The sequence below is a fragment of the Buteo buteo genome, chromosome 11 (assembly GCF_964188355.1).
Source record: "Buteo buteo chromosome 11, bButBut1.hap1.1, whole genome shotgun sequence".
NCBI classification, from domain to species: Eukaryota; Metazoa; Chordata; class Aves; order Accipitriformes; family Accipitridae; genus Buteo; species Buteo buteo.
The window spans coordinates 37,487,787-37,505,749 of record NC_134181.1 but is presented as its reverse complement, the minus strand read 5'-3'; the positions used below and the strand labels follow the sequence as shown (position 1 = coordinate 37,505,749).

The following is a 17,963-nucleotide window of genomic DNA, read 5'->3' as shown; positions in this document are numbered from 1 at the left end:
AATCTAGAAGGAATTTCTTTACATTTTGAATGTTTGCTCTCTACACTTTTATGTCTATCCCTCAAAATACAGAACAAGTTCAATAATCATTAGATTGTTTGCCCAAGTAAGCCAAGACTTGTATTTGTTTCCAGTTTTATCAATCTAGAGATGTGAAATGATTTAAAAGGAAAGAGAGCGAGCAGATTAAGTGATCACAAGACAGAAATTTAGCAAGACAAAGTCATTACCAGGGGGCTCTTTCCACCAGGGTACCATTATCAAGGGAATATAATTTACAGTGGTCGATAATTGTCACAGGTTAAAGCTGTAAGACTTGTTCCATACTACTTGTGGTTTATCAACTGATCACGGATACCAGGTTTTTCCTCACTTCCTTCATTTTCTCAAAAAAATGGAGGAGCCGTCATTATTTGATAGCAACTGCTTCCTTCCCCGGGTCCATGTCTTTATCTGATTACGTTGTTAGATCCTGTTGAAGCGAGCCAAAAGGCACAAGGTCCCTGATTCAAAGTGACTTAATGCTTTCTCATGCTCCTACCTGGAGATGTGTTGAATTTCCTAACAGTAATCATGCATCAAAACAAAATGTGATACTTAAGCAGTAACATTAAAAATCTAACAGTGCATTTTAGGATGTTTTGCCCTCTTGTAATAATTTCTAAAAAAAAAAAAAAGAGTTTAAATTATTGAAGCTCCCAGCATCACATGGCATACAGAAGCAAACCAGGTTCATTAAATACAGAACACCTTACAACAGACCAGATGTCTTGTTGGATTATTTGTTTAAAGAACCCAAATATACATTATGTACCTGATAATGCAACAAGCTTGGAACAAAAAGTTCCGAGTAAGATAATTCAAGCCCAAAAAGAAAGTCCCATCTTTAAAAAAATACAGCAGCTGAAGAGAAAAAGCAATTTTAAATATTGTGTAATTTTTGTTTGTTATTTAACTTTAGGCAATAATCAATGAAATATAAAGACAATCTTACGTTAATTTCTACCACAATATGAATGAGTTTCTATTCATTTTGCTTCCAGGCCATCTGATAGGTGACATCTAACATGACTCACAAATCAATTCAAATATTTACATTCCACCATTACAGCTTGGAGAGATAATAAACTCTATGCCTATATTTAAACAAAAGCAGGCTCCAATTTCTACAAGTTGTTATATGCAAACAGCACCTTGGGGTTTGCACAGGTTTCTGGGAATGGCAAGGGACCTCCATTCCCGCGGGGCTCAGCATTTGCCCGCATTAGCCATCGTTAAGCATCAGGGCTCTCAAAACCTTGTGTGCTGAATACGCATATACAATTGTTGGATGTGTGATGTATCTTTATAGAGGTACTGAATGGAAAACCGGGAAAGAGAAGCAAACCACATCATCTGTATCTTACAGCCATCCGTTCCTGCCCCCACCATTAGATTGCACTTTTCAATATTCTTCCTTGCTCCAAGTCAAATAAACATGGGAGAGAAGAATACAACAATAATGAGAACTTCATGCAAAATCTAATAAACCCACATCAAGAGCGTGAAAAGCTTAGGGAAAATGCATCTCAGAAAGAAATATTTCCAATAAGTACTCAGAAAAAGTGACATTAAGAATACCAAGACAAAAACCTGTAGAGCCAAAATGTGTTAAAGTGCTCTCACCGTAAATGCACAGCATCTCGGCTGAGCAGCATATGATTCCCAGGTGTACAGAATTTCCCTGCTACAACACTGACTTCCAATGTCTATTATCTCATGGAGAATGTATGCCTGCAAGCATCATTAAACTCATTCTAGTCCATTCAGTAAAGTACAAACCCCAAAATTGAGTGAGGAGAGGGAAAGGCTGGAATGACAGCACCTTGATCTGGTGTATGGAAGAGCCAGTCTTGCTATCAGGACTCTCTCTCACAAACCAACAACAGCGACGCGGCCTCTTGTGCCCGTGGAGGAAATAAAAAGGAGTAAAAATTATCACAATGACCCTCCAATACACACAGTATAAATTACCTTTACCCTGTTTCTGGAGAGGTTTCAGAGCAAATAGGTAGGCCCATTAAGAGTGATGGAGACTACTTGCATGCACCAATGCCTGCAGGATCCGGAACCTGGGTACGTTAAAAGAGGCCAACTAAACTCACCGGTTTTCATCCTGCACTCCTTGCCCCAAGGATAAGAACACATGAATGTTATATAGTCCTGTATACGTTAGCAGACCTTAAAGCATTTTACAAATGAAGCCAGTGATGAATGTCTGTTTTGCAGGTGGTGAAACTATGACAAAGTGACTTGCCCAAACTCATCCCAGCAGGACAGCAGCAGAAATGGGAATAAACTTTGGGACTATCGAGGTCCTGTGTAGTGCACTAGCAACTAGACAAGGTATCGCAGGGCTTTATAAATGGAGCCTTGCTGCAAGCCACTTGGCTGAAGACTCTTTTCTGCAATGGTGAGACGTATTTTAAATTACTGTAGATTTCAAATAGAAACCCATACCAAAAGGTGCGCTCGTTAAAGAAATAAGGGAAGAAGTTACAGATCTAATCTCTATGATCTGCAAAGATTTAGGCCAAAAGTTTTTATTCAGCTGCTCATAAGTGTCTTCCCACTGAAGGTCCAGAATGGCACAGGACAGTCTGCCCACAGACAGCCAGAAATTAAGATGTAAATGCTACATTTGTTTAGATTAACCAACCAGAAATGTAAAAAAACCATCTCAAATAAAGCACTTTCACATTTTTTCAGTTCAGTTTTTTCAGCCTTTAGTTAAAAGGCTAGGTCCATCTGCTGACTATATGGCCCCTGGAGAGTAGTTCAAGTAAAGATGCATGCGAATTGCAACTCGAGGCTAAAGTTACCGTTCTTAAAATCTGCAGCATCATTACAAAGACAAGGCGCGCAGAAAGGCAACTGTAAAGTTGCATCTGCGCTTTTTAACCCAAAGCACGCTTTTCCAGCTTGAATAAGCTGGTCTCCAGCTTGGTTTTGTTCTAGATACCAATCAGCTAGAAGAGTCCAACTATTGACATTTACACCAGGGTGTGAAATTTGCAGTTGAAATAAAGCTGTACCCGTGAATTTGAGGGCAAAACTTGCATAAACAGAAGGGAGCTCTTCACGTTAGATTTCTCCTCACTGCTTCGCCAGGAACAGTACAGATGTTCAGATGTTACTCCGGATATTTATCGTAAGTGGTATAAATACATAACACTGATGCTATCCTGTACTCGCCACACTAGGGAAGTATAGAGCTTTCTGCCAATATCGACACTTCATTCTGAAAGTGCTTTAGCTCCCAAAATCTCTGCAAAGATCACTAGAGGAGTGGCAGGCGGGATACCGCGTAAATTCAGGGAGTTGTTTGGAAAGTTCCGTCGGAAGAATCTTCGTCCCGCATGGCCAACAACAGCACAGACGACCAGTGCTGAAGCTCTGTCAGTCTTGTGCGTTGGCAGGGGACATCGGTACATCCCAAGGGGTAACCTCCTCTCTCCCTTTCGCCCAGTCTACTCTCGGATTTGAACTACCCCTCTCCACTTTCACAAGTGTGAAGCTGCTCAGCCTTCGTGCCCGGCAGGTAAAAGCTAAAAGCCGCTCGGTCTTCGGCCAAGAGCACTTCACGCCTCCCTGCAGAGCCCGGGAGCCGTCCCCCGGCTCTCCCCCCCCCCCAGCACGCAGGCGAAAACGGTCCCAACGGCGGCCACCAGCCAGCACAGCTCCGGCGGCCGCTGGCGCGGCACCCTTCAGCCATCTTCTGGAGGACGGGCTCCGGCCGAAACGCGGCCAAACTCCGCATTTGGGAAACCGCCCTCCCCTACCAATCGCACCTCCATCCCCCTGCCAGCCCGCTGCCACCCCACGGGCCCACCAGGACACCCGGGGCGGTGGGGCAGAACTTGTTGCTCCCCGCTCCCGCCGCCGCCCGCCCCGAGGCACCTGCAGTTCCCCAGCAGCGCGGCGGGGCCCCGAGCACGCCGCGGCCGCCCGGCAGACGGCGAGGCGGCGGCCACCAACGGCTCCAACGGCCCCGGCCGCCCCACGCCCCCGTTCAAACTCGCCTCACGCGTGTGCCGCGCCCCGGCCCCCCCCTCCCCGGCGCCCCGCCGCACCTGCCCGCCCGGCCCCCGCCGGCACCTGCTGCCCGGCCGGCCCTCACCATTGTGGTTGACCCAGGTCGGCTTCAGGAGCTTCATTGTTTCCCGCCCGGGGCCCCCGCCGGCCTCCGCCCTCGGGACCCCAGGGCGGCTCCGCCCGGGCTGCCTCCGCGGCCGAGCCGAGCGGCAGGAGCTCAACGGCCGCCGGCCAGCATGGGCCCCCGCCGCGCGCCGCTCTGCCCGCCCCCTCCGCCGGCCGGAGCCGCCTCAGCGCCGCTCCATGCCCCGGCGCCGCCCGTGCCGCAGCCCCCGCCGCCCGGCCGCATCCCCCGCTCAGGCTCCCGGCGGCTCCCGGCAACGCCGGAACTCGGCGCCTGGCAACCGCCTAACCGGCCCGGCGGGAAACAGCCGCCCCCGAACCCCGGCGTTCCCCCGCCTCGGCCGGCGGGGGGCGAGATCCCGCGAGGCGCCGCCGCCGCCGCCGCCCCGCCTCCAGGGCGGGCGGGCGGGAGGGGCGAGCGCCCCCTGCCGGGCGGAGCGGGGCTATGGCGGCGGGGCGGGGCGGGGCGGGGCCTTCCCTTCCCTCAGGCCGGGCCGCAGCAGGCCGGCGAGCCGGAGTGGAACCTTTGTGAGTCGGAACGGGGGGACGCGGGACTCGGAGCGTGGCCGGTGGGGATTGCGGGCGCGCCGCTGGTACCGGCGGGGAGACATGTTGGCGGCAGCGGCCCGGGGGCTCCGCGGAGCCCAGCTGAGGTAGGGCGGGAGCGGCTTTTCGGGTCCCTCCGTGGCGGCTACCTTGCCCCGGGCCCGCGGGGAGGGAGCCCAGCGAAGCGCCCCTTGCTCGGGGCTCCCGACTCGCCCTCTCCCAGCGAGCTCTGATCCCGGTCCCGGTTCCCTCCCCGGGGCGGGCCTCGCTCTCCCGGGGCTCCCTCGGCGGCCGGGGGCTGCGCTCCGGCGTCGGGATGTGGTGTGCGCGGGCCTGGTTCCGCACCTGGGCCGGTTCTCCCTCCCGTGACATCCGCCGAGGTTGGAGAAACGGCATCTCTCTCCTCCCAACTTGAACGGAGCTGGTTTTGCCTCTCCAAAATCAGGACTTCCAAACAAGCCATTATTAGAGTCTAAGAATAAAATTACTCTAACCTACTCATAGATTGAAAAAACTTATCTGCTTCACCCCTTGGTACCCTGTGGATTCACAACGCTGAACAAATTTTGGGTTTAGTTACCTTGCTGAAGAGCTTGAGGTTGTCGGCTCTGGCCAAACGCTGTACGCTGTCACGAATTAAGTAGCCAAAGACGATTCAAATTTCACTGTTGTAATTTATGACTAATAAGTAGCTCTTCTGTTGTGCAGAATCAATGTAATCCAAGTTGGTTGCTCCTCATGCTTGATGTTCCTTTTCCTTCTTCAGTTCTTGGCTGCCCCAGACGGTTCCGTTCCGAGGAAGTCACTGGCAGACTTCGCTGCTGGCGTTCAGGGCATCTCTCCCCATGAGGTGAGCGCAGCTTCCATGGAGTTACATAGCAGTGTTTCCATCCTTAGGGGAACACAGATTTTCCCAAGTCCAAATTAAATTTTAACTATAGATGTTTGCTTTTAAGTCACTATATGTAAAAGTAGTTAAGAACTGTCGGCCTCTTGAGGAGAGTTTAATGGTAACCTATATAATTATGGCTTTATCCTTGTGTGTAGTTGTATTTGCTTCCTCAACCACAGAATGTGGTTGGAGATGTTTGGATTTATGCTGTGCTCCAGAATTCCCTTTTGAGCAACAACGGAAATGACAGCCCAGCTGAACCGAAAATACTTTACTATAAAGTGGTATACTAGACAGCTGCATTTACATATATGTTACATCTTGGTATCCATGTTTTGTTTTGATGCAACTAGATTTAACATATCCCGGTAGCTGTTAGGTACTCTTTCATACCATAAAGATTGTTTGTTCAGTCTGCAAAGCAGGAATATCCCACAGGTCCACTGTGAGGATCAGTGTTTGTGGAGCGTGGCATATGTTGTCTAGGGTATACTGGATCTGTGTGGAGAAGTACAACAGGAGAGTAACATCTGCACCTTGAATTTGGTTCCAAATGTGAAAATTTAAAAGCACATGTAAAACCACTCACTCCTTTAACGCAAGATGACAGGAATATTTGCAGATAAACCTGTCACCTGCTCTGCTGCACTCTGAGCTAGTACAAAACAATTCCAACTCAATTTTTGTGGAACTTCCTCAGGTTGTTCTGATATTCAGCACAAAACTGGAGGGTGCTGTTCTCAGGCAAGTACAGTTCTCTCTGCAGAAAATCTCAAGACGTATTACTGTCTCCTGGAAATTATGTTACCTGAAAAAAGCTAATGGCTGGAACTTCTATTAGGGACCAAATTAAGCAATGGGAAGGAACAGTCCTTAGAAAAGTAAAGTGGAGGTTGCTGGTGTTGAATTAAATGACAAAGCATCTTCTTTCATTCACATAATTATTTCCTTTCTAGAGCACAACCAATGAAGAAGAAGAAGAAAGTGGATGTAAAGAGAGAGCAAGCACAGAAGGATCGTCTGAAAAAGAAGATTAAAAAGTTGGAAAAAGCTGCCCCAGAAATGATTCCAATTGAGGATTTTATAACACCACTTAAGTACTCAGAGAGCAACAGGTAAGTAAGACTGTCTCTCACCATGCACTTGCATTCATGTTAGAAACACAATTTCTTTCTCTGCAAAACTGCAATATAGTGCCAGCCTTGGTACAAAACCTTACCAACTTTGACCAAGACAAAAATTTGGAAAGCAAATTTTATTTGCTCCTGCTAAAAGTAGTGAAAAAATAGTAACACGAATTTCCTGTTAGAATGACCGTGGAAAATCTCACAGACATTGCATGAATGAAATGTGTTCTGGGTTTGGTGGGGTTTTTTTGGTTGTTGTTGGGGGTGTTTTCTGTTGTTTTGGTTTTTTTAATTTGATTTTTGGGATGCAGGCTATTTGTCTATTACAATGTTATCTTACTCTTTATCAGGGTGCGAAGTCTTCCCCCTCTGTCGTTTGAGGAGACTGAAAGAAGAGTTTTACTTCTGAAAAAGTGGTGTTTGTTTAAGCAGAAACAAGATAAGGCAGAAAAGAAAGCAATTCAGACCCTTGTAGAAGCTCAGCAAGAGGCACTAAAGGAACTGCGCCTTGAATCTGAGGAGTTGTATCAGGCAGCAATCAGACGAGATGAGGGGCTTTTACCCTTTGAGAGAGATGGACCTAATTATACCCCACCACTTCCTGGTTACGATCCCCCTGAAGGAAAATGCATTGATATCACCAAAGTGTATACCCAGTGATGGAGGAGTTTGTCATTCATCTGGCATGAGCTACTCAGCCAACTCAAGGAGGAAAGAATGGAATAAAAATAAACAATTCCTTCTGCAGATTAAAATACTGTAGGTGTGTGACTGTAAAAAAAAAACCATATTAATGAAGTATCTGTTTGTTTGGGTCTTTTAAACGGCTATCCAGGTAGCGAGACACCCAATGCAACTACACTGCCTTACACTTGCGCCATGCTAGAACAAGACAAAGAAGCAGTATTTCATCTTTCTGGGCTTATATCTCTTACCACTCCACACACTCCTGAGCAGCATTTTTTTGTTCTGCATAAACCGTAACTTGGAAGATTCCTATCCTATGAGGAAAGAACGTCACAGTCATCACATCAGAGTCTGTACCGTAAGGGAGGTAGCAGCTGACCATTTACTGCCTTTCTTTTCAGACTTCAGTGAAGTACTTTTGCATCTAAGAGGGAAAACAAATGGAAAACATACTGTGACAAAGCCAAAATTAAGTTGTTTTTTTTTTTATAGGCCATGTAAATGTTCAAGTTTCTAAGGGTTTGCCCTATAACAAAACAGATCTCTCTCCATTCGTTTAAACCTTTATTTTTCAGTAATTTTGAATGCTGCCATTAACGTACACCACTGTTCGAGAGCAGTTCCACAAAGGGGCAGGGTTGCAGTTTCAGGGTCTGCAACATCAGCCCACCAGGTACGAAAAAGCTCTTAACCCATCATGAATCTGGGAACTGCCTTTAAGTGCCAGTGGTTGTGATTGTCCTGAACTGGCAAGGAGGAGTCCCAGCTTGCTTTTGTCTTCCCATCTGGGAGGCTTGGGGTGGGTACCTTGTTCCAAAAGCGCGCAACACCAGCTGGTAGGGGAAGAGGTCCTTGTCTAACGAGAGGAGCTAGATCATGTATGCACTAATTTGGGAGTTGCCTACCAAGATGAAATCCTAAAGTGTAAGACAGTAGTAAGAGATGAGAATCAAATTAAGCACCTCAATTCTACCTTTAAAAATACTGGGTGTGTGTTTAAACACCCAGTGTTTTTAAATGAGTACTAAAGTATTGCAGGACAGAGCTACAGTTGTGTAATTTCAAGATGACATGGAATTAAAAAAACCCAGCATAGTTCTGTACTGTGCATTACATTACTGACCAAACACAGCAAAACAGTCTTGCTAATTTTGTTTGTCTTGGTCAAGTGGAAGATACCACTCTGGTGGTGGACTCTTCCTGAGCGTCCACACTGGAGCATATTTCTGTTTTTCCATAACTCGAGCTCTTTCACTCTTGCACAAAGCTTCCTGAAATACAGGAAAAAAATATTACGACAATAGTGTTCGATGTTCAGTCTTACAGAGCTTATTTCCTGCTGTGACTATTTGAGATAAAATGAAGAACAGGAATTTATCATGCTTAAATAGAAGTGCCAAATGCTACCTAAGTAAGCCAGGATACAAGCTTTTAACTATGTCCCATTTATATTCTGCCTCTGACTCCTCCATTATGAAGAAAACTACCGCTTATGCGCTACCCTCCCCGCCAGAAGTTGTCCTAGGTGGCCGAAAGGATGTGCTGCAGGGCTCTCGTCCTCCAGTGTTCACAGGGCTGTAGCCAGGAGCATTTCTGGACACCCAGGAATACTTTTTGCCTGTAAGGCGGCAGCTTCTCGTATTAGGGAGTGTCACAGTAACTGAAACCAAGAGCTTTTCCAGCAGCACGCTGACAATCCTCCCGCTGCACGTTAAGACCATCTCCCCCCTCACCCCGAGCGGACGCCTGCTTTCCCAGCCCCGACCGCCGACACCGCTCGCCCGCAGGCGGCTGCGGCCTTTCTCCCCCCACCAGCACCGGCCTAGAGAGCCCGCAGGGGCCCGGGCGGTACCTGCGCGGCGGCGGCCCGGCCCCTCTCCCAGGCGCGGCAGGCCTCGTAGTCGTCCCGCCAGCGGCCGCAGGCCGGCAGCTCCCCGTGCGCGTAGTAGTGGTGAAAGGCGTGCCGCAGCCCGCGGCAGTGCTTCCACTCCCACCAGTAGTCCTCGCACAACCGCGGCGGCTGCGGGGGGCGACAGAGAGACCGGGCTGAGCCGCGCCGAGCCGCCCCGGCCCTCAGCCCCCGCCGCCGTCCCCCGCCCCGCTCACCCTCCAGGTCTCGCCGCCCGCCATGCTGCCCCCGCCTGAGGGCCGCCGCCCCGCCGCCAATCCCCGCCGCGCTTTGCGGGGAGACCCCCGGGTCCGGCCAACGGCGAGAAGCGACACAAACAGGCTGCCTCGTCGCCCCGCCCCCGAGCCAATGGCTGCCTGCGGGGCGGAGCTCCCTGGACACCGCCCCAACCTCCCTCCCCCCCAACAACCCGAACTCCGACCCACCCCTAACCGGCCGGTCTCCCGTGAAACGGCAGCCCCGGCTGCTTTGTGTTTTTTTGTTTTGTTTTTTTTTTTTTTCCCCGAAATCACCACACCAGGGACGCACGCTGGTTACCAAGGAACCTTTACTCGGCCTTTCGGAGGGAGCACGGGGGCTGCCCCCGGCGTTCCCCGTCTAACGGCTCAGCAAGGACCGACCCGCCGGTACCCGGGAGGAGGCACCCACCGGTCATTACCGACGGCGCAGGACGCCGGGGCTTTGTACTCTGTACAGCCGGCACCAGGCGGAGAGGCTGGGCCTCGCCTCTCCCTACACATGCCAGGAGATTGCTACAGTAGGTTATTGTATCTGAACTATTAAAAGGCATGTTATTAATTATAAATATAAAAAGCAATTACAAGGGGATTGCTTAGAATGATTTATAACCCAACACCCGAAGCTAAGAGCAAAGAGGCTCTCTGCACAAGAGTCCTAAACACCCAAGTGTTAGCCTTCGTTTGCACCACACCAAAAAGCTTACCTGAAATTGTGGCAAAATATATATAAAGGGAGGAGAATATCAAGCACAGAGCAACACGAGACCATCATCACTCAGGATGTAAGAGGGGAGGATGTAGTCTAAGAACCGGACCTTTTAGGAAAGTAGACCTTGTTGGGTTTACTTCTCAGGTTTTTCCGAGATACACCTTCCCTCTTTACAACACATACAGAAAACTCCTTCAGAATTCCTAGAACTTAATTTTCAACTGAAAATTAAAGAGTCTGACAGCTCCGGTTTTAAACACGAAACGAAAACCAGTAAAAGCATTCCTGTGTTGCAAAACGATCTCTCCTCTCAACTGCAATAACTAAGATCCAATATGCTGCAATTGTTATTTTATTTTCCTCCTAACTGACTAAAGGTACCACAACTTAGGGTTTTCTTCCCTTTTTGCGCAGAGACTGGCCTTCTCCTGAAAAGGCAATAAACCGGCTTCCAGATTCATCCTGGAAAAAGGAAAGAGGGAAAAATAGGTTGTTACCCCTGTGCTCACTGCTTGTGTGTGATGAAAGCTGAACAACCGTTAGAAAGAACATTCCATCAGAGCAGCAACTGACTGCAGACATTTCACATCCTTAATCTACATAACCACCACTTTCTTCCTGACAATAAAAACATGAGCATTTCAGTGACCTTTCAGCCAACTGAAACAAGTATGCACCGGCTTATTAAACTTACATCAGGCTAATCTTTTTACATCCGCAAGCAAGTACATCAGAGGTAGCTTTCACCTAACTCAAACCACTTTTAAACTACTACCACTTAACAGAAGTGCGCTGTGAAAAATCAAGTGTGGAGAGAGGAACCACAAACTTGGACAGTAGTTCTAATGTTCTAATTCTGTGCAAAACTGGGAAGGATCCAACTTTATTTACCTCTTCAACTTTCTTAACTAGTGGACGTGAGTTTCTAATGAATGTGATTCTACCGATCTTGAAGTCATAGTTGGGTATTCCTCTGGAAAAGAAGCATAAAAATACGAAAGAAGATATTTTATACCTACCATCCAACTGAACACAGTGAGACCTATTCTATGTCTGTCAGTATTGTACCAGCGCTGGCTGCAAATTTTCATTACCAAATAATTCCAGAGTTAAACCACTCAATTATTTTCTGAAGGTAGGCATACATTGCATGAAGTAAACAATCACATACTGGAGCTGCTGCAGAAACTTGGCTGTGGGTACATTTCCACATAGCCTGTGGTTCCCACAGGGCTAAGGACATGCTTTTCGAAGGGGTTCAAGTTTTACTGTGACAGGCATAAATGACAGAACACCACAGTAACCACATCCCTGCACACTTCCACTAAGTCTTAGAAGTTTCATTCTAAGAAAAAAACACCACCACACACAAACACAAAAAAACCCCCCAAGCTCACACATGGCTTGGCTTTGGTTATCCACACAACTCAAAAAAGATTTCACTCTACATCAGATTTCACTTTAGAAAATTGGCAGGGTTCTGTGCGTCACTCGATCCAGCCCAGACTAGACCTGCTGCCTCTCCCCGCTTGTGTTCTATAGAACCAGAGTTAATTGAGCGAGTTTTGGCAACATTAACTTAGGATCTGCACCTTAAGTAGTCAGGGACGTCACAGTCAGTCTAGAAGATTAGACTATTTATTTTCTAAATGCAAACTTATGAGGAAATTAGCTTGTTTATATTGCAGGAGCAGAAAAAAAAACCCACAAAACACTCTGCTAAAACACTGATCCTTTACTTGCTGACGTGAATGAAACGGACATACCTTCGAATGTCTCCTGGTTTAATTGGCGATGGACTAGGCTCAACACCTTTCTTCTTGCCATCCAATCTGTTCCCAGAACCAGAGAATGCCTATGTATAGATAACGAGTTTTAATTTAACCATATCTTGTATTTGAAAGCACACTGCACAGGGATACTATATTCTGTAATATCTTACTATAATTTTTATTTATTTCTTTGATTCAGCATGTTTCTTTTTAGTACACTGGGTTGTGTCAGTATGTTTCAGCCTCCTGTTTATAGACTGCCCCTTTAAGGTCAGCAAGTCATGCTGTTACTGGCTTACTAGTTTGTAAGCACCACAAAACATTCGCAGATACTTGCCAGTTAAATGAGAAGCACCTCTAAGAACAGGTACTAGTATTTTGCAGTTGTTTGGAACAACTTTCCCTCAGCATTTTACAACATTCAGAAACCAGCAGAAACAGGGGACTTACACGAAATCCTATGTCACTCACATATCCACTATGGTCTGCTTCAACATCCTGTGAGGGAAAAAAACACTTCATTGTGTTCATGTTGTGATACACAGAACACATGAAAACAGTTCCACATATTTCTGACCAAACAAAACTTTAGAATAATCTATTTCTGAAATAAATAGTTGGTAAACATCCATCTCCTAAGTAACACAAGCAAAAGCATTTGGTAAATACAGTTTAGTCTTAAGAAACTGTTTCAGGAAAAAAAAACTTACGTTGGAGCTCACTGCTCCACCACAAGGCAGGCTGATTTCTAGAGAATGCATTACTGAAGAACAGAAGCTTAACTTACTGTGGTCTCCTCATGCTGTGCACTTCTTTCTGGTTCTTTGTACCCCAAAGGAGCATCAAAATCCACCTATTTACATAAGAAGCATGAAAATAAGCACGATAGGTATTTTTTCTTTTAATCATAAGCCTTATACTACTATTCCTCAAAACCCCACAAACTATTACTCCCATTTTGATCAAGAAAAAACTGAGGTTTGCTTGTTAAACATTTTAACTCAGAACTAAAAAGACTAAGCCTCCCAGGAACAAGTCTTAGCATGTAATTGAAACAGATCAGTAAAACAGCACCCCACAATATCACTGGAGTTTGAATCAAGACAAGCCTGTTAAATAAAACTCAGGTTATAAACCAGGTTGAATCTAAACATTAAATTCTAGGCACTACAGTCACCTGATGGTACATGAAGTGCAACTCGAGACCACATATGTGGTTACAAAGGTACATGGGGTACTCTCAAATGAGTCATCTTCCCTATCCCATCTGATTTTACCTTTCCGGCAGCATCAGAGGTGCTTGGTGTACAGTGCTATCACTGAATGAGATGCCCTCTCCTTCTGGGAGGACACAGTAAAATCAGACTTTCCATGTCAGCTTTAACTTACATTCATATCGCATTCTATGATGGACACAGCCTTATCCGGTTTGGTCTCCATTACCCGAAGCTCATAGATCTGAAACAGTAATGAGTATTTTAAGATTGCACATGAAAGAGCTCAAGTTATGTATAAGAAAAGCATAGTGAAACCTTTCCCTTCAGATGGCTTCAAGAAAGTTGAAATAAGTGCTCCTCAGGTTGAGAAGTGGATACTGCAGGGTCTCTACAGAACACGAGAGCAAAGATTTTTAACCCAGGAGATTGCTATATGCTGGAGCTAGAGAACCTACCTTTTACTGTACCTTGCTGCACTCTTACTGTACCTTAACCTGCATTTTTGAAAGCAAATTACAAATTTAGGGTAAAACTGGAAAAGAACTTGCAAGAACATCAGCAGCACAAAAATTTATTTTCTCATGAGTCAAAAAACAGTCTAAACAGCAGCTCAGGAGAAGACTTAACTGACCCCATTTATCCAATAGAAAATCAATTGTGAAATATACCATCTGGAATTACTTGTCAACAAGCCAGAGCTTGTCACAGAGCTTCAACAGCTCTGTGTTGATCGTTTTAGCACTAACATCCAACAACTGAGCTTAGTCTACAACCCCAAGTGATCGAATGTGCTCATGTTGCCAAAAATACTCATCTATAAAATCTACTCACAAGATTTAGTCAAAGTACTTCTGTGGTCAAAATCTACTTAAATACAGTGTATTTTTTTTACATGGGGCAGAATTTATTTCCTCAAATTAATGGTATCAAAACAAAACTTGCATGGACTGGTGCTGTATACTGTACCTTTTCATTGTAGTTGATGGCAATAACATCCCCAGTAGTTAGACAAGCGAAGTTTCTCAATGCATTTTCTAGTCTTTGGAGTATGTTAAGATGAAACTTTTGTTTTCAACGCAACATGAAAACTTTAAAGTTACTATGCTATAAAACTCTGATCCTTGGTCTCTCAAAGGTGGTTTAAAAGTCATCAGTACTGTAGACAGCCTTTTAGTAAACATTAGGGTGTATAAGTTCTTTTAAAGGACACTCAAACTCATGGGACTTTAAGCCAAGATTCACGCTCCTTCACTCCAGGCTACATTTTGTGCCAGCAGCTTGCAACTTCTCTGTACATAAGCTCCCCATCCTTTCTGTTCTCAGAAGGAGCAGTACTAGTTACCTACTACTGGAAGGGTATGAGACACACCTGAAAAGCTAGCTCTGCTTCATCACTCCAATTCGGGAGAAAACTTTTGTCCCCTGCTCCATAATTGACAGGAAGGATACACAGCTTTGGGATTGGTGATGTCAAGAAAATCTGGACTCTGTGGCTGAAATTTTGAGTAAGTAGCAACTTGAAGATTAACACTCTCCACTTGCACCAGGCCTCCCTCTTCCAGCAGCAAGTTCTGCATCATCTGCAAGAATGAAAAGAAAGAAACAAACCACTATCAACAAGACCAATGTTTCTAATTCCCTTTCCTTGCATATGCTTATTTTCACTGGGGCCACCATTCTCCCTGAAATGCACCAGTTTACCATGCTTTAATTTCAGGAAAAATAATCAGGTGCATCTCAAAAAACAGTCTGCTTTGCTTATTTAGTTAAACTCTCATGGAGAGAAACCTGAGCTGTGACTGAAAGCTGTTGCAGGAACATGACTAGCAAAGGCACACACTTTCAGGAAACATTCTGCCTCTTTAATATTAAACTGGCAACTCAATAATCCTACCCTTCAGGTTTTGACAGTTCAGCATGAGACAACTCACCCAGTGTGGAAGGTAACATATGCCCTCATCAGCCACAAATTCAAGTACTCCACAGTGCGTCATTCGGTCTGAATTTTTATTGGTCAGCTTAAACAGCATTGGGTAAGTAATATTAAGTCGGCCTGGTGAGAAAGGAGAAAAAATTTTGTTAAAAACCACTAATACATTTCTGAAGGTTTCAGAGATCGAACATTAGCAAGAGAATGGGCTAGACTATAGGAAAGGATTACCCTCACACCATTATTCCAATTGCTCAAAACTACAAATCCAGGAGAGAATGCAGATACATGAATACTATATTGCCATCGCACTTAGAACTTTAAATGCCTCTCCAACATTTCCACAAGTTCAGAGATGAGCAGGCAGAGAGTATTAGCAGAGGAATCTACTACTGTTATGTCCTTGTGCTTTTATCAGTTAGGTCCTACCTAATGAATTTTAACAGGCCCTGCCTATTTTAAAATTAAATCCTGACCAAACTAATTTCTCAAAGAAATTCTATTAAGGCTAAAACTCAGAAGGGGAGAAAAAACCCCCTTTGTTAAAAAGGCCAATAATATTGATTGAGTTATCTTTTTCCCCATTTCAAAGTTAATTATCACTTTAAAATAAATTTTACTCCAGACAACAGCATCCAGAACAAGCAGGTTGAGATTAAGAATTTACTAGATCAACTGTAACCATTATACTGAGTACGCTATTAATAGTTAATAAATATTGATTCATGCCTCAAGTAGCCCAACACTTCAGATGTCTGTACTTGAAGACAGACAAGCCCCATTAATTCTGACAGACAAAATACTTCCAAAGTACATTTTTGAACTAATTAGTCTCATATTCTCTATTTAAGTCAGGTTTTAATAGATAACTAAAATACTGTGGTATTTGCTTACGCATTAGCTCGTATTTCTAATGTTGTTATTACAGAATAAAATATTCACTTACTGAGTTGATCCAAAGCTGATGGTGGCATAATTACTGCAGAAATTAATAAGAAAGTAAGATCAGGAAAAGTATGACTATACAAAGAGTATATAACATCAGTTTTATCATTCCTTTCTCCAAAATCTCTTCTAAAAAAAGGAGGTCCTAAAATCTCCTGGAAATTCATTTTTGAGCCAGAGTCAGTCATGACAAACACACCTGCTAGCATAGATCAGAAAAAATGAAAACACAAGGTTTTACAATACCTAGTACTTAAGAAAATGTTTCCTAAAGGTAGTATTATTTGTTTGGTTTTTGAGGTGCTCTTAAATCGATGCCAACTCAAAACAACATAGCATTAGTCTGACAGCCTGAAAATTAAGTTGGCTGATCTATTCTCTTTGTTCAAGCTAAGTGAGGTACAACAAGGAGGGGGAAAAAGTCCTTAACCATAAATTTCCATGGCTCATAATGGGCCTAGGATTTTAACAAGAGACATTAAAAAAGAAGAATGTCTTCTTCTAATGCTCATAAACCAGGACTCACTTGGTAAGTTTTTTTAATTACATACTAATGCGATAAATCCCTCCTCCTTCCTTCTTAAAGCCCCACCCTGGGCACTCTTCTAGCTCCAGCCACAAAGCCAACAGTATGTCTCCATGTGTTCAACAATGTTTCGGCAGTCTTGGCCAAAAGCTGTATTACTTGATATTATTCACAAACACTCTTCCAACAGGTTATTAGTCAAAATAAAACATGCACATACTCTTCCCGCCTTTCTCCACATCTGACCTGTCATTAGGTCCAGCAAGCATGGATACCGAGAAGCAGCGGTATTGGGTTGAGAAGCGGTTCTGGAAAACCCGAGGGATGGGGTGATCAAACATATTAAAAGAGAACTGGGGGGGGGGGGGGAGAAAAAAAAACACAAAGAGAAGACTGTATTAATAGGTATCTACAGCATACCGAAGTGTTACAGCACTGCCCTGAAGTCTCCTGAAGTTTAGCTAAAACTACGCTTAGGAGCCGCAGGGCTGATTTCCCTGTCAGCTGAGGCGCCCCTCTTTTTTCATACAGATTATGCGCTGCCCGGGGAAGGATTTGTGCGTCAAACGCTGCCCGGGGAAGACAGAAAATGGAAGCAGCGCACTTCCACATTACGCTTCGAGTAAGGCTCGGCTGACCAACCCACCCCCGGGAGAGAGCACGGGCGGCCCTCCGCGGAGGAGAGACCCCGACACCCGCCGGCCGCTCGCCCTCAGCCGGCAACTCCACACCAGCGTCGCTAATCGCTGGCTTCGAAAACGGGGTTTCGCGAGCGGGCGGCCACCGGCGGCGGAACCGCCGCAACCGGCGAAGGAACGCGGGGCCCAGCCGCCCACCCGCCGTGACTCGGCAACTTTCCCCACCCCCGGCTCACCATGGCGGCGGCGGCGCTGAGGCGCAGAGCGGTAGCCCTCGAGTTCCCCACAGGGCTCAGCAGGGCCCGGGAAGGCGGGCCGGGGTGGGCCGGGCCGCTCTTCTCGCCTGACGGGGCTCTGGCCGCCGCCGCCGCGGGCCCCACCCCCACGGCCCTCCCCCGCCGCGCTGCCCCTCCCAGCGTGCCGCGCGGCGCCCGCCTGGCGGGCGGCCATTTCGTGTGAGGGCGGAAGGCGGGATCTCGCCCCTGCCGACGCGGCCATGGTGGAAGGCTTTTCTGGACGCTGAGGCGCTTCTTCAGTCACCGAGTGTTGGGGCGGCCCCTCCCGCCTCTTCGTCGGCCTCGCTTAAACGGCAAAGCGAACAATTCGCCCGCGGCAAAGATGGCAGACAT

General features: G+C 46.1%; 4 protein-coding genes across 7 annotated transcripts in view; 1 reads left to right on the top strand and 3 right to left on the bottom strand.

The window, feature by feature from the left end:
• Positions 1 to 5,482, bottom strand: part of HIRA (histone cell cycle regulator) — a 39,858-nt gene extending 34,376 nt beyond the window's left edge. The window contains exon 1 of one of the 3 annotated variants that reach the window (XM_075041574.1): positions 5,324 to 5,482. Coding sequence is in view for 1 of the 3 variants with exons in the window: in XM_075041572.1 (XP_074897673.1) it covers positions 4,160 to 4,196 (37 nt within the window). In the remaining 2 variants the exon portion in view is untranslated. Of the gene's footprint in view, positions 1 to 1,864; positions 1,961 to 4,159; positions 4,434 to 5,323 lie in introns of those variants that run through there. The other 2 variants (XM_075041572.1, XM_075041575.1) reach the window with 2 other exon arrangements.
• On the top strand, positions 4,690 to 7,560 carry MRPL40 (mitochondrial ribosomal protein L40). The gene is made up of 4 exons (XM_075041580.1): positions 4,690 to 4,850; positions 5,510 to 5,593; positions 6,592 to 6,750; positions 7,113 to 7,560. The coding sequence occupies exons 1-4, from the start codon at positions 4,807 to 4,809 to the stop codon at positions 7,420 to 7,422; spliced, it is 597 nt and encodes a 198-aa protein (XP_074897681.1). The 5' UTR covers positions 4,690 to 4,806; the 3' UTR covers positions 7,423 to 7,560.
• Positions 7,561 to 7,690: 130 nt separating this feature from the next.
• Positions 7,691 to 10,393, bottom strand: C11H22orf39 (chromosome 11 C22orf39 homolog). The gene is made up of 4 exons (XM_075041581.1): positions 9,556 to 10,393; positions 9,302 to 9,469; positions 8,573 to 8,720; positions 7,691 to 7,873 (listed from the first exon to the last, which is right to left on the bottom strand). The coding sequence occupies exons 1-3, from the start codon at positions 9,577 to 9,579 to the stop codon at positions 8,595 to 8,597; spliced, it is 318 nt and encodes a 105-aa protein (XP_074897682.1). The 5' UTR covers positions 9,580 to 10,393; the 3' UTR covers positions 7,691 to 7,873; positions 8,573 to 8,594.
• A 249-nt stretch (positions 10,394 to 10,642) lies between these two features.
• Positions 10,643 to 17,847, bottom strand: UFD1 (ubiquitin recognition factor in ER associated degradation 1). Of its 2 annotated transcripts, XM_075041579.1 has the most exons (12): positions 17,571 to 17,706; positions 16,917 to 17,049; positions 16,172 to 16,204; positions 15,227 to 15,348; positions 14,745 to 14,875; positions 14,262 to 14,334; positions 13,468 to 13,536; positions 12,866 to 12,931; positions 12,529 to 12,576; positions 12,073 to 12,161; positions 11,198 to 11,279; positions 10,643 to 10,768 (listed from the first exon to the last, which is right to left on the bottom strand). In XM_075041579.1, the coding sequence occupies exons 1-12, from the start codon at positions 17,571 to 17,573 to the stop codon at positions 10,694 to 10,696; spliced, it is 924 nt and encodes a 307-aa protein (XP_074897680.1). In that variant the 5' UTR covers positions 17,574 to 17,706; the 3' UTR covers positions 10,643 to 10,693. The 2 variants fall into 2 exon arrangements, with proteins under 2 accessions (XP_074897680.1, XP_074897679.1); XM_075041578.1 differs by lacking the exon at positions 16,917 to 17,049 and having other exon boundaries at positions 17,571 to 17,847.
• Positions 17,848 to 17,963: the final 116 nt, after the last annotated feature.

Coding starts and splice junctions, on each gene's coding strand:
- MRPL40 (XM_075041580.1), top strand. CDS start 4,807: ATGTTGGCGGCAGCGGCCCGGGGGCTCCGCGGAGCCCAGCTGAG. Junction 5,594..6,591: donor AGGGCATCTCTCCCCATGAG/GTGAGCGCAGCT, acceptor TTTCCTTTCTAG/AGCACAACCAATGAAGAAGA. Junction 6,751..7,112: donor AAGTACTCAGAGAGCAACAG/GTAAGTAAGACT, acceptor ACTCTTTATCAG/GGTGCGAAGTCTTCCCCCTC.
- C11H22orf39 (XM_075041581.1), bottom strand. CDS start 9,579: ATGGCGGGCGGCGAGACCTGGAGG. Junction 9,470..9,555: donor CGGGCGGCGAGACCTGGAGG/GTGAGCGGGGCG, acceptor CGCCCCCCGCAG/CCGCCGCGGTTGTGCGAGGA. Junction 8,721..9,301: donor GCCGGGCCGCCGCCGCGCAG/GTACCGCCCGGG, acceptor CCTGTATTTCAG/GAAGCTTTGTGCAAGAGTGA.
- UFD1 (XM_075041578.1), bottom strand. CDS start 17,832: ATGGCCGCGTCGGCAGGGGCGAGATCCCGCCTTCCGCCCTCACACGAA. Junction 14,335..14,744: donor ATCACCAATCCCAAAGCTGT/GTATCCTTCCTG, acceptor CATACTCCAAAG/ACTAGAAAATGCATTGAGAA. Junction 12,577..12,865: donor CACAGCATGAGGAGACCACA/GTAAGTTAAGCT, acceptor TTTCCCTCACAG/GATGTTGAAGCAGACCATAG.